The 14,887-nt window shown below is 35.3% G+C and overlaps 1 protein-coding gene across 1 annotated transcript; it reads right to left on the bottom strand.

Annotated features, from left to right (window-relative positions):
* Positions 1-1,060: 1,060 nt before the first annotated feature.
* Positions 1,061-13,928, bottom strand: LOC107854365. Its single transcript, XM_016699374.2, has 2 exons — positions 12,839-13,928; positions 1,061-1,635 (listed from the first exon to the last, which is right to left on the bottom strand). The coding sequence occupies exons 1-2, from the start codon at positions 13,823-13,825 to the stop codon at positions 1,330-1,332; spliced, it is 1,293 nt and encodes a 430-aa protein (XP_016554860.1). The 5' UTR covers positions 13,826-13,928; the 3' UTR covers positions 1,061-1,329.
* Positions 13,929-14,887: the final 959 nt, after the last annotated feature.

Genomic DNA, 14,887 nt, shown 5'->3' with positions numbered 1-14,887 from the left:
TTTAAAAATATTTTTAAAATATTTTTAAAAATATTTTTTTTATAAAAATTTAAATATTTTTTCCCATCCCACCCCCTCTCCAGCTCCCCTACCCCAGCCTGTCCCCACCCCACCCATCCCCACCCAGCCCTCTCCCCTAGCCTGTCCTCAACCCACCCAGCCCCACATAACCCCTCCCCCTTGCCCAGCCCTATGCAACCCCTTCCCCAGCCCCCCACATCACCCAACTCTCTTCCTCCAGCCCCCCACCCCACCCAATCCCTCCCCCACCCCCCACCCACCTATCCCCACGCAACCCCTCCCCCAGTCCCCAGTCCACTCAGCCCCTCCCCCAGTCCCCCACCCCACCCCACCCCAACCCCACCCATCCCCTCCCCCACAATTAATTTAAATTAAATATTTTAAATATATAAATCATATTTAAATTAATTAATTATTAAAGTAAAATTTATTTAAATTAGGTAAGAATTTTAAATTTGATAAATTAATTAATTTAAAATTTAATTAAATTAAATAAATTAATTAGTTAAGAATTTTAATTAATTAATTTTTTACTAATTTAAATTTAAAATTTAAATTAATTTTAATATTTAATTAATTTTAATTTAATACTTTTTTTTATTATTTTTTTATTTTAAAAATGATTATTCAAATTTTTTAAATTTTAAAAGCATGATTATTCAAATTTTTCTCTAATTTATAATTTTTTTCTTATTTAATTAAATTAATTTTAATATTTTATTCAAATTTTTCTCTAATTTATAATTTTTTCTTATTTAATTAAATTAATTTTAATATTTAATTTGCTATGTAACATTTTAAAAATAACTTGAAATTTAATGTAATAATTTTTCTTTTTTTTTTTTAAATAACGTGGCAGATGACGTGGCATGCGTGGCAGATGACGTGGCACACGTGGTAGCTGATGACAACTGACATGGAAGAGTGTAACACACTCTCCAAAAAAGTTAAAATGTAACTTTTTCGTCGGTTCATGAATCCAGATGACAAATATGTAAGTAGAAGTATCCAACTAACAAAACTGACATAGTACAGGGTTCACTATATTATTTTGTAAAAAAAAAAAAAAAAAAGCAAAGTCCTTATGCCCCAAGAGGGCTTAAATTTTTTGTATACAAACAGCAAAGGAAAGAACAATACTAAGACAAAAGTTAAAAAAAATCATAAAGACGGACTAACGCAACTACACAGTGGGAATGACATCTACCATAATAACTAACAAAGAAAAAAAAAACAGCATACGCTAGCTGATCAATCAAACCATGTATTAATACTTGCGGAAAATGACAGCATCAGAGTGCGAGCGCTTCAGCTGCTGATGGCATCGAGTAGCAGTGTAAGGTGAACAAGATGGTGAGTAAGAGCCATAAGTGTCAGCACGTTAAGAAAGGATGAATATGAGTTCAACTTGTTAAGCTTCTGGCTTAATTTCACCGATTGGGCGGACTGCTCTGGAGACATTTCTGCCTGTTTAGTTGTTGTTGTTGTCTGACTGGTCGTCTTTGTCCTCGTAGGATCCAATATAGACTCCACTCCTCTACTGCTTTGTTCACTGTTGGATATGTGTATACCTCTGCCTTCTTCCTTCTCTAACTTCAATCTCTCAAACATAACCTGCATATCCCAATAGCACATCATTAAAGAGAACTACAAATCCAAAAATAAGATCACTAGTTAGAAATTACTACCAATGTAGAAATACGAGGATTAGAACACAATTTTGCTGTCACCAGTTCTTTTAAAATAAATTTTATATATTCTTGAAGACAGCCGAATCGGAAGAAACAGGATTGAGATATGTTTTCCATTTGGGGTCATTTTTTTTTTCCAAATTTGAAATAGGCTAACATACTTAAATGACACACATTCCGTTTTTCGAGTTTCAAACTATTCCCTCCATTCTTTCTCCTTTTTTGAGATTCAAACTACTCCTTTCGTTCCAAATTTTGTGTAATATTTTTTCTTTTCGAGATTTAACCTACTCCCTTTGTTTCAAATTTTGTGGAATACTTTCTATTTTTCAATATTCAAACCACTATCAATGAGTGTGCCACTTTTTATTTTTTGATTTTCAAACTACTACTTTTTAACTGCTCTTTAAGGCTTAAATTGAACTACATCAACTAAATATCTTCAAAACTAATATATTTAAAAACTAAAGTAACAAAATTAGTTCTTGGGAAAAATGTGCTAAAAATATCTGTACTTAGGCGAAATTTGCAGTTACGCCACCTTGAACTTTGCGGGAGTCCTACGACCCCCTAGACTATTTTTTACCATATTTAACTGGCATATATTTAGAACTTGGACCATTACGTGTATTTCACGCACATTGAACGCATAAGAAAAAATTGTTTGATAAGGAGCAAATATATGCCAATAAATGCGGTAAAAAATAAGTCTAGGGGGTCATAGAACCCCCGCAAAGTTCAGGATGCGTAACTACAAATTAGGCCAAAGTATAAGTATTTTTGCACCTTTTTCCCACCTTTTCCCTTAGTTCTTTCCATTCAATTTGTTTGGCCTCCTTCCATTTTAGTTGGAAAAAAATGATCCTTTCGACATGCTTAAGACCCCACTTTAAACAACAAATTAAAGGTCATTTCAACATAATTGAAATATCTTTAATTTAAAACCACAAGATTTAAAATTCTTTACTTAATTAATTATATGTTAAGTCAAAATAGATCAATCAAATTGAAACTGAAATGGAGGAAGCACTAAGTTATATTATGAAAAAATGGCCAAAATTCACATAATTTAAATCATAAAAGAACTCATAAGTTGGGATCGAGGGAGCAAATGCAAAATTTATGCAACAGTTTGTAATGTATGAAGAATGTTAAATTATTTAATCTACTTTGTTAGATCAACGGAATTTTGATGATTGACTTGTAAAGTAAACATGGAACTCAAGCTGGTCCAATCACATGAAGACGGAGGACAGATCTCACTAAGAGGACACAGACAAGATCACTTGAAGACAGGAATAGATAAGCTCTATTGATGGATCACGCGTGATAAGGAAGAAATTATAGTTAAATATAACACTTCAAGATAAGCTGAAGAAAGAGTTCTACTCGAATAAGGAGAGCAGGTTGAAGAAGGAGTTTTACCTATGCAATGAGTTGTTCTTCACTTTGAAGAGTTGTTGATAAATAGAGAAAGTGATCGACAAAATCACTCATGCACTTACAAAGACAGCAATATATCGACAAATTACCTCTGAAGTTCCAAAGCTTGAAGCAATCGAAGTTGAACTTGTTCCTATTACTTAGAATTAAAGAGTCTTAAGTCTTTATGTATTAGGTTGGTTCTTGAGTTGTTGTGTTTTCTAGTCTCAGTGAAGTATAAACTGAGTTAGGAACTTTGTCTTCAAGTTGGGGAACTCGAAAACTTGGGAACACTCCCCTTGGGAAGGTTTTTGTTTTGTTAAATAGGAGTTGGAGTTTAATTCCTAGATTACAAGAGTCTTGTAATTTGTTGATTGTTGAGGCTCGGTTGTTTTAGTGAAGTTGGGGCTAAATTTTGTAGAGATACGGGTCGTGCTTTTTTTACACCTCTCTGACCCGGGTGTTTTCCACGTAAACATCACTGAGCAATTACTTACTGTTTTAGATAGAAACATATTAGTCAACCCGTTCCATTAATAGGCAACTGTTAGACTAAAATAAGTAATCAGTAGGGCACGTACTCTAACAAGTGGTCTCAGAGGGAGGTTGTCTTATATATGGCTGAGCCTAAGAAAAGATCACTATGATGAATTTCGCACCTCCTACTGGTCACAGTGAAGGTCAATCCACTACTAGACCTCCTCTTTTTATGGCACTCATTTCAGTTGGTGAAAAGCAAGGATGTAAATGTTCATCCAAGGTTAAGACTATGAATTATGGGATGGGGTTAGATAGTCCAATTATTCCAATGAATCTGGTTGATGGAGAACAAGTCAAGAAAGAGAGAAGTAAATTCACTACGGATAATCTGGCTGCATTAAGGAAAAATGCAAGGGCCAAGAATATCTTAGTGTGTGGTTTAGGCCCTGCTGAATATAACAGGGTATCTGTCTCCACCGCTGCCAAACAAATTTGGGCTAAGGGTATTACCAAGTTCAAATGGGATGTTAAGGTTACTGCAATTAGGGAGGCAACGAATCTTGCTGGAAGAACTTTGGATGAGCTTGTAGGAAATCGGAAATCTCAAGACTTATGAGATGCAGATTGATGAAGCAAAAAGGGAAAAGGCAACTCCTAAAAAATTCTTGGCTTTAAAGGTTACTGAAAGTGATGAAGAAATTGAACTGACTGAGGAGCAAGTGACATTTATAACCAAGAATTTCAATAGTATTCAAAAAGAACAATGGAATAAGTAGCAAAAGGAGGTCCAACGACAATCCTACGAGATGTTACAAGTGTGGCAAGACTGACCATCAAATCCGAGATTGTACTGTATGGGAAGTTGAATGGAGAAAAGAAAGAGATGAGAAGGAGTGGAAAGAAAAGACTTAGAAAATGGGAAAAAAGAAATATGCTATGGTAGCTACTTGGGGATCAGACTCATAAGAAACAGATGAGAAGAGATTGATAAAACTGCTCTCATGTCCATTGGAGATTCAGAAATGGAAGAAAAAGATAACACCACTGAGGTAAGTGTTCCTGGACTTAAAAATAACTTGCACCTATTTTCTAAAGAAAAGTTTATTTCTCTGATGAGTATTTTAATTAATGACTTCCAAGAAGTAACTTCTAATAGAGATGAGCTATTCAACAGTCCTGCAAGTCTCAAATTTGACCTAATTGATATGGAAACTTGCAAAAATACTGTTGAAAAAAAAAACAACTCTCAAGGAACAAGTCATCCAAATTGGTTCTTCAAATCTGATTCTAAAATCTGAAATCTTAAAACTAACTCTTTCTAAAAAAGGAAAAAGAATGAAAAATGTTGAACAAGAAAAAATTGAGGTTGAGTTTGCTAGGGTCAAACAAGAATGCAATGATGAAAAAGATAAGGTAAAAAGGTTAAGTTAAGAAATTTCAAAACTGAAACTTGATCTTTACAAGGCTACTAGATGGACAAATTCCTAAAGAATTGTTCATCAAGTGGGTGAAAAAACTCACAATAAAAAGGCTAGATTAGGTTTTCATAAAAGCTACAATATTACTATAGGTCTATGCTATATATGTGGCAACCATGATCATCCTTCTACTAAATGTCCTATTACTGCTAAGAGTAGATCTAGGAGTACAATGTTGGCTATGAAATCTGACTACATAAAAATCCAGAAAAATAAAATAAATAACAGATCTGGTCAGAGGAACAGGTCACACGACTTGTTGCCTTGATGGGCTAGAAGAAATCTGATCCACCCTTTTTCTCATAAGAAAAAACCCAATCTTGTCTGGTATGAAAGTACCCAAGCTTGTCCGGGTTCCAAAATATAACCCCTGATATTTTTTTTTTAGGAAAACATGAAAGGAAGCAAGAAGCACTGGTACTTGAATATTGCTTGCTCAAGACACATGACTGGTGATAAGAAAAAATTCCTTTTACTCTCCAAAATAAGTGGAGGGGGAGTGTTTTTTGGTGATGGAAAAAAGGGAACCATTACAAGAATTGGGAAGATTGGGACTCAGAGTCAAAGGCATTGGAAGATGTGTACCTTGTAGAAGGACTGAAACACAATCTGGTTAGCATATCACAACTCTATGATAAAGGTAACAAAGTCATTTTTACTTCTACAGGTGTTGAAGTCAAAAGGGCAGATACCAAAGAAGTGGTACTTACTGCAAGAAGACACGAGAATGTGTACAAAGCTGATATAATAAACATGCCAGCAACAAGGCTAACTTGTTTGAGCTCAATAAAAAAATGATTCCCTCCTATAGCACAAAAGACTTGGGACAGGCAAGTCTAAAACAATTAAACACTCTTCCAAATACATGATGTTGGGTTTGACCAAAACTAAGCTTAAAGATGAGAAGGTTTGCAGTGCTTGTGTAAGGGGGAAAACAGGTAAGGTCCTCATTCAAATCAAAGAACTAGGTCAGTATTATCAAGTGCTTCGACCTGGTCCATATGGATCTTTGTGGACCAATGAAAATTCAAAGCATAGGGGGAAAAGGTATGTTTTTATAATTGTTGATGATTATTTCAGATTTACCTGGACACTCTTTCTAGCTTCCAAAGAATATTCCTTTGATGTCTACTTCATATTCATTAAGAAAATGGAAAAGAAGCTAGGCACTTCCCTACTTTTCATGAAATCTGATTATGGTACGGAATTTGAAAATGCAAAATTTTTAGAATTTTGTTCCACAAATGGTATAGATTATAATTTCTCCGCTCCTAGAACACCTCAGCAAAATAGAGTAGTAGAAAGGAAAAATAGGACATTGGAAGAAATGGCCAGAACAATGATGCTTTCAGGAAAACTTGCAAAAAATCTATGGGCTTAAGCAATCAGTACTGCTGCATATATAAAAAATAGATACACGAATAGGGCCTATTCTAGATAAGACTCCCTATGAATTACTAAAAGGAAAAAAGCCTAACATTTCCCACTTTAGAACCTTTGGTTGCAAGTGTTTTATTCATAATAATGGCAAAGATAATCTAGGAAAATTTGATGTTAAAAGTGATGACGAAAATATTCATATCATAGCAAAACTTATAGGTTTTAAATAAAATAACAAACTGTGTTAAGGAAAGTGTGCATGTGGTATTTGATGAATCCTACGCTAAGACTAACATGTAAGAAGAAATTGACTCTGAAGAACAATCAACGAAATAGGTTTCACAATCTGGTCCATCGACTCGAGAAACTGAATCTGGAGGCACCTCGACATGGGGGACTGAATCTAGAGGCATTCAGATGGGGAACTAAATCACCATCTATTCCTGCTCAAACTAGTTATGGCAATCCTAGAAGCTCTCTAAAATTGATCCCAAAAGGGTACAAGTATCAAAGATCTCATCCTATAAAAAATATTCTTATAGATCTCACTTAAGGAATCACCACAAGATCAGGACTGAGAAGTTTGTGTGCCTTCAAAGCATTCTTGTCTTTGATTGAACCAAAGAGGGTAAATAAAGCATCCTTGATGCTGATTGGATCATAGCCATGCAAGAAGAGCTAAATCAGTTTGAAAGAAGAAAGGACTGGCACTTAGTTCCACCTCCAAAAGACAAAAGTGTGATTGGGACTAAGTGGGCGTACAGAAACAAAGTTGATAAACATGGAACAATTGCAAGGAACAAGGCCAGATTGGTGGTCCAAGGATACAATCAGGAAGAAGGCATATATTTTGATGAGACTTTTGCACCTATGGCATGACTTGAGGCTATCAATCTTCTTGTGGCATTTGCGGCTTAGAAAGAATTCATACTTTACCAAATGGATGTTGAGAGTGCATTCTTGAATGGTATTCTTAAAGAGGGGGTGTATGTGAAACAACCTCCTGGATTTGAAAGAAAGGAATTTCTTGACTATGTGTACAAGCTTAACAAGGCATTGTATGGACTGAAACAAGCTCCAAGAGCTTTGTATGAGCGTTTGTAAAAATTCCTTTTGGAGAATGGACATACTAGAGGTAAAATTGACAACACTTTATTTTTAAAGACTAACGGAGAAATTTGTTAATAGTGCAGGTTTATGTTGATGACATCATATTCGGCTCAACAAACATCAATATGCCTTATGACTGTGCCAAACTCATGAGTTGTGAATTTGAGATGAGTATACTGGGAGAGCTAACCGTTTTCTTAGGCCTGCAAATCCAACAATCACCTTCTGTAACCCTGATTCATCAACAAAAATATGTGAGAGAACTTCTCAAAAAATTCTCCACGAAGGAAGCCAAGGAAATCAGCACACCAATTGCCACTGCTACTAAGCTGGATATGGATGAAATAGGTCCATCTGTGGATTAAAAGTTGTCTAGAGGGATGATTAGGTCACTGTTATATCTCACAGTAAGCAGACCTGATATTGTGTTCAGTGTAGAATTATGTGCAAGGTTTCAAGCAAATCCCATAGAGTCATCTAAAAGCTGTGAAAAGGATCTTCCGATATCTTAAGAGAACCATTGATCTTGGATTATGGTTCCCTAAAGGGAGTAATTTTAAGTTGGTAGATTACTTTGATGCTGAGTATACAGGGTATTTAGTGGACAAAAAAAGCACTACAGGTATGACACACTTCCTTGGATCATGTCTAATTACCTGGTCCACTAAGAAACAAAACTCAGTAGCCTTGTCCACTATTGAGGCGGAATATGTTGTTGTTGGTTCTTGTCGTGCCCAATTTTTGTGGATCAAGCAACAACTCATGGATTTTGGTATGGATGTGGGTTGTGTTCCTATCTTTTGTGATAATACAAGTGCCATCAATATTGCTAAAAATCCTATGCAACATAAAAAAACTAAACATATAGATATCAGACACCATTTTCTTAGAGATAACATTGAAAAGGGTCTTATATCAATCGTGTTCTATTTTACTGAGGACGAAATAGCTGATATTTTCATTCAAAGAACAGATTATAGCTAGAAATGATTAAGATTGCATAAACTCTCCTCGATGATTGACTAAAAATCTTAATTTCTGTTTATGTTCTGACTAAAATATTGAGTAATCAAGTTTTGTATATTAAGTTGTGTGTCCTAATTTTAGAATTTTGAATGACCTGACAAAATTGTGTATTTAATTATGCAGAAATATTAGTTCATACAAGTGATTTTGGCGTGTTTTGAAATCCACCAGGTATGATCTCCATTAATCTTTTCTAGATTCAGCTTAATGAAACAGCTAAGCTTATTTGGTCCCCAAACTATTCGCCTCTGTAACAGTCAAGTCCCTAGAGTCCATCTTTTTCAAAACACTGCAAACGTTCTCCCATTAGACATCTACTTTACCTAAAATTCCTTCATCTTCACATCTTATATACCACATATTCCCTCACTCACCAATCAACTCTCACACTGCTCTCTCTTTTTATCAAGAGTGTGTTTCCACTTTCTTCTCAATGACTTTCTCTTCATCCTCTTCCAATACAACCAAATCTAAACCTCCTAGTGACTCTCACCTCACCCAATCCATGCCTTATGCTTCTCCCCCCCACCACTAACCACATTCCTCCAACAAACCTTGGCATGCATTCAGATCTCTCTCCTAATTTTTTTCACATCAACAAAAAGAGGCATGTTGCAACACTTGTTACCATCCCTACCTTTTTCTCTATAGAAGTGTTGTGTGGTTCAATGTGATTGGGAAAATTAGTGGAACATTTTATGGTTAAACCTTCTTTACAATCCATTCAGTTAAAGTCTCTCTTCTGTCAAGAAATGAGTTATAAAATTGTTCCTTATATTCCTTAGATTCTGAAGAAAATTTGGATGCCATAGTTAAGCGAGATATAAACTTTAATATTAAGGAAACCTCTAAACCAATGGGGGAGTCCTGCTAATCCTATGCAACAGTTGAGAAATATGCTTGTTGAATTGGATCTAGAAAAGAAATTTGAACGCGAAAAATCTAAAAAGGGTCAGCCTACTTCCTGGGAATTTGGTCAAACTGAAATCCTCCTTGCTCGAACTGTTCGTAATAGTGAAAAAGAGTAGCTTCTTGCTAAGATTGATGTTCTCCATAGTTTTCTTTCTAAGAAGAGTAATGCATTGGCTAATCATGAGGCTGAGAGAATACTGCTTCCTGCCAAAATCAATTCCCTTCAAGATGATCTTGCTTGTGAACGCGCTCACAGTGACCACTGGACCACCTAGTTTTTTATGTTCCATCTACCTGCAATAACTCTTAAAGCCCTAGGATTTTTTTCTATTTTACTAGTCATTTTTGGATTGATTATTTGTTATCATATGTGGGTGGTTTTAATAATATGGCTTCTGTTTCTAGTTAAACTTATTCCTCGTACGTTTTTATGTATTATTTGTCTTTTCTTTCTAGTTCTGCTTGCTTTAGTGATAGCTCCAGTGACCCTGAATTATTAAACATCTATCTTTTTTGGTTTAGGCGTATCTTGAACAAACTTTTTGATGATGTCAAAAGGGGAAAGATGAGTTGTGCAATGTTTATAACCTAATGACTAATTTGTTTCATTTTTAATGCCTTTTCTTGACTAAGTGTTTCAGGGAATATAATGGCCGCATCAAGAAAGTAAGATTGTCATCATCAAAAAGGGGAATTTGTTAGATCAACGAAGATTTGATGATTGACTTATAAATGAAACGTGTCACTCAAGCACGAAGACGGAGGACAGATCTCACTAAAAGGTCATAGACATGGATAAGCTCTATTGATGGATCATGTGTTATAAGGAAGAAGTTGTAGTCAAATACATCACTTTAAGATAAGTTGAAGAAAGAGTTCTACTTGAATAAGGAGATCAAGTTGAAGAAGGAGTTTTACCAATACAAGGAGTTGTACTTGAAGAAGGACTTTGACTTAGCAACAAACTCTGATAAGTTGAAAAGTCCAATTGAAGATAAAAGATCAAGGACATTGACTCTTTGAAGAGTTGTTGATAAATTGAGGAAGTGATTGACAAAATAACTCATGCACTTACAAAGACAGCAACATATCGACAAATTATTTGTGAATTTCCAAATCCTGAATGTCACGATCCGAGCCGGGGCCTTGGCCGTGAAGGTCATCCCGAACCATCAAGGCCCGAAGACCTTTGTAACTCCCCAACCCACTAGTGATGTTGTCCGCTTTGGGCCTAGGCCTGTACGGCTTTAAAACGCATCACTGGGGAGTAAGGCTTGCTTACTTATATACCCAGCATCCCTTTTGTGTTTTGCCAATGTGGGACTCCTTATCCTAAGTTGGGGTGTTACAAATACCCCCTCATGGACTCAGCGTCCTCGCTGAGGTTTGCCCCACCGAATGGGATTTGCCTAGACTCAGGACTGAGTTTCCGCGACCGGCATTCGAACCATCAAGACCCGAGAGATCCCTGTAACTCCCTAACCCACTAGTGATATTGTCCGCTTTGGGCCTAGGCCCGCACGGCTTTAAAATGCATTACTAGAGAGTAAGGCTTACTTACTTATATACCCAGCATCCCTCCCGTGTTTTGCCGATGTGGGACTCCTTATCCTAAGTTGGGGTGTTACATTGAAGCAGTCGAAGTTGAACCTGTTCCTATTACTTAGAGTTAAGGAGTCTTAGACTTTATGTATTAGGTTGGTTCTTGAGTTATAGTGTTTTCTAGTCTCGGTGAAGTATAAACTGAGTTAGGAGCTTTGTTTTAAGTTGGGGAACTTGAAGACTTGAGAACACTTACCTTGAAAAAGTTTGTGTTATGTAGAAATAGGAGTTAAGAGTTTAATTCCTAGATTATAAGAGTCTTGTAATTTGTTGACTGTTGAGGCTCAATTGTTTTAGTGGAGTTGAAGTTAAATCCTGAAGAGGTACAGGTCGTGGTTTTTTTACACCTCTTTGAGCCGGGTGTTTTCCACGTAAACATCACTGTGTAATTACTTACTGTTTTAGCTAGATAGGCACACATTAGTCAACCTGTTCCATTGATAGGCAATTGTTAGGCTAAAATAAGTAATCAGTAGGGCACGTACTCTAACATACTTTAGCTCCAAAAAATTATTCAATGCGGCGGAGAGATTAATATCTTGTGCTCTAGTATTTAAGGCCAATACATCATTAAGCCTGATTTTACTTTTAGTGTCAGCTTGGTGATGAAACAAGGGAAACGTACATAGCAAAATAAACTTAAGTTCATAATTAAGCTAAATAACAACACTTTAATATAGTTATTTTAAATAACAAAAATAGCAATAATTTGATAAAATTCAGATTTTATGCGCTTTTTTCTTCTTTTTTTAAAATCCTTTTTCAAATTTTCATGTCTCTTACACTACCTATTTATCTCCTACAATTTAACATTAAACTTCGACACATATTCATCCGATTTCTATTTTCATATTTAATTTGTGATTTTTCTTTTCTTCACTCGATTTCATTCAATTTCTTCGATTTTAAATATGCTCCGACCATATCTGGACATCACCAAAGCTGTCATCAGAGGACATGGCTAGTGATTTGATGGAAGAGATTACTGCTGGTTTGTTGTTATTGTTATGGTTGTTCATCGGAGTTCGTGGATTTGCTACTACCGAAGTTAAAGGCGTGTCCAGTGAAGTTGGAGCTCGTTGGTGGATTGATTTCACCAGAAAAGAAAATGGGATCCATTTGGTCGAAACTCAGGGCTTCACCATTAAGGATGGGTCTCAAGAAAAGAGGATGATAAAAAAATGTGTTCTTGTGATGGTAGAAGTCATCAGAGAAAATGAGGAAAATGAAGAAGGGCAAAGTTGGAGGTTGCTTAGTGGTGTTGTACAAGTATTTTGTATATGTATTGAACGAATGATGGCAATGTTTTAATAGTCTACATGTTGCATATGTATTTTGTCCATGTATTTGATGTCAACAAAGTCCGAATTTATTGTGTATGTATTTCATAACAAACAAATGAATTTGTATATTCGTTTCAAAGAATGAGGACAGTGTTTTTAATAGATCTACGTATTGTAGATATATTTGATGTCGTAAAACAGTTATGTACGTTTTATGCGATATCAAACTACACATGCATGTTTATAAAACTTAAATCATACAGATACAAATCATACTTGTTTATATACAAAATAATAGTGACAAATATAAATACAAATACAAACAGTTTATTTAAAGTATATTGTTTGCTAAAATAAAATATAAAAAAAAAAAGAGAATATAAAATAAAAAGAAGGTAAGAGTGCGATAAGATGAATTAAGAATATGAATTACCTTTGTGGCTCGAGGCTCCAAGTATAGCAAATTGATCAAAAGCATGGAGATGGACGCTAGAAGATTGAAACCTTGAACCGCTTCAGCCGAGTTGGCATAAGGTCGACGTTTTTGGCTTAGAAAATGGGCGAGGAATGCTGCGCCAACGCAATAAGCCATGAGCTTGAAGTAGACAGGGTAAATCCTGCTTTGAACAAGTGCAAATTGCTGCCTTGGCAAAGCTCTAGCCAGCACATGACTTGAAACAAATGTTACCCAAATACACATCCCATAAGCCATTGTAAATCCCAGAAAATGTGTCAAACGCATCACAGGATACAAATGCTCCAGCGAGAAGGTATACGCAAATACATCACGGAAGAATAAACGTCCTCGCTCGAGGATATCTTTCAAGTCCTCCTTCCCACCTTCTTTCACTTGTTGTGTTTTCTCAGATATTTCTTCTTTCGCGTGCTCCATTTTTCTCTTTGTCGTGTCAACAACATCCTTGGCTTTTTCTTGAACTTGCTCAACTATCTCCTTCGCCTTATCTGGGGCTCCTGTAACGGCATCTTCAACTTGATCAGCAGCTTCATGGGCTTTTTCTGAAGCCTTGTCTTTGTTTCTTCCCAGAGCAATAGCAATTTTTTCTTTGCACTTGCCAAAGGCGTCACAAACTAACTCTCTAGCACTTGTCTTAGTATGAAATAATTCACCATTTTCTTCATCATCTTGACGACTCACATAGGCAGCCGGACTCGACATCCCTTGACCCATATTATTTGGCTCTACTTTTTCGTATAACTTGTCTTTGAGATCACAAATATACCCTGATTTTGATTTTCCCTTCGCAATTTCAGATTCTTTTGGGGAGATTAAGACCTTGGTGCCATCATCTTTATCAAATTCAACTACTAAAACAACATCATCCTTCTTATTCTTCGGACTGAAAAATCCTGCTGTAACAAGTGTGGACAATACCAGAGAAATGGCCAAAATATTCATCATCTTTTTTTTTTTTTTAGCAAAAGACAGCGTTGTACCAGGGATGGAAGCTAGTGGGAGGAAATCGGAGGAACAGTCAATTTGAACGTTTCCCACGTCAGGGATGAAAACGTATACGTGTTACATTGCATGCGGTCTGAGAATCTACGTGTCCGCTCCTAACGTCTGATCTATAAGCATTTCAGATGTGGACTAAAAGCTTTGTCCGCCTAATTTCACTTCGACTAACATTATAGTAAATCAATAAAAATAATTTTATTATATTAATTTTTAAAAAAATAAGTTAAATGATGAATAATATTTAATAGCAAAAATAAAATTAGTATAAAATAATAAATTATTTATTAATTTTTAAACTAAATAAATATTATTAGACATTTTTATTATAGTAAATTTAAATACCGTTGGATAGAAAAGAGTACGACTGGAAAAATTATAAAAATCATAATTTATATTTTTAATATTATAAAAAATGTCAACTCCCTAAATATATTACAAAAATATCAATATATACACAGAATACTATGTATAAGTTGACTATGTTTTATATATTAATAGGGAGAGAATAAAGTAATTAAAAAAGTGGGAGAAAGTGTAATTACTTCCAAAAGGATTGATATTTATGTTATTTATACTTAACTACGATAAGACTTTTTAAGAAAGTTCTAATATAATAATCGTTTTCTCCGCTTAGTTTTATTTACCATAATTTAACTTGATATATTGATTAAAAAAAATAATTTGTAACAAGTAAAACTAAACGGAGGGAGAATAACTTATAAGTTGGTAACGTAGCAGTAGTCACAAATGTTAGTAATCCACAAAATAACCATTTTATCAGCAAATCGCTTTTACAATCAGTAAAAGATTGATAATATTAATTTCAGGGAGAATACATCGTCAGGTCCTTAACTTGACGTCATCTTTCACTTTGACATCTTAAATAGACGTTGCTCACTTTTGGCATATCAAATAATCATAAAGTGTGTCAGTTTGACACCTTTTGCCCGAAGCAATAAAAATATATCGTGTGCGTGTATTACACGCTACAATAACGTGTAAAGT

Source organism: Capsicum annuum, chromosome 6 (assembly GCF_002878395.1).
Source record: "Capsicum annuum cultivar UCD-10X-F1 chromosome 6, UCD10Xv1.1, whole genome shotgun sequence".
Lineage (NCBI taxonomy): Eukaryota > Viridiplantae > Streptophyta > Magnoliopsida > Solanales > Solanaceae > Capsicum > Capsicum annuum.
The sequence above is the reverse complement of the archived record's forward strand: the minus strand, read 5'-3'. Positions and strand labels throughout refer to the sequence as shown.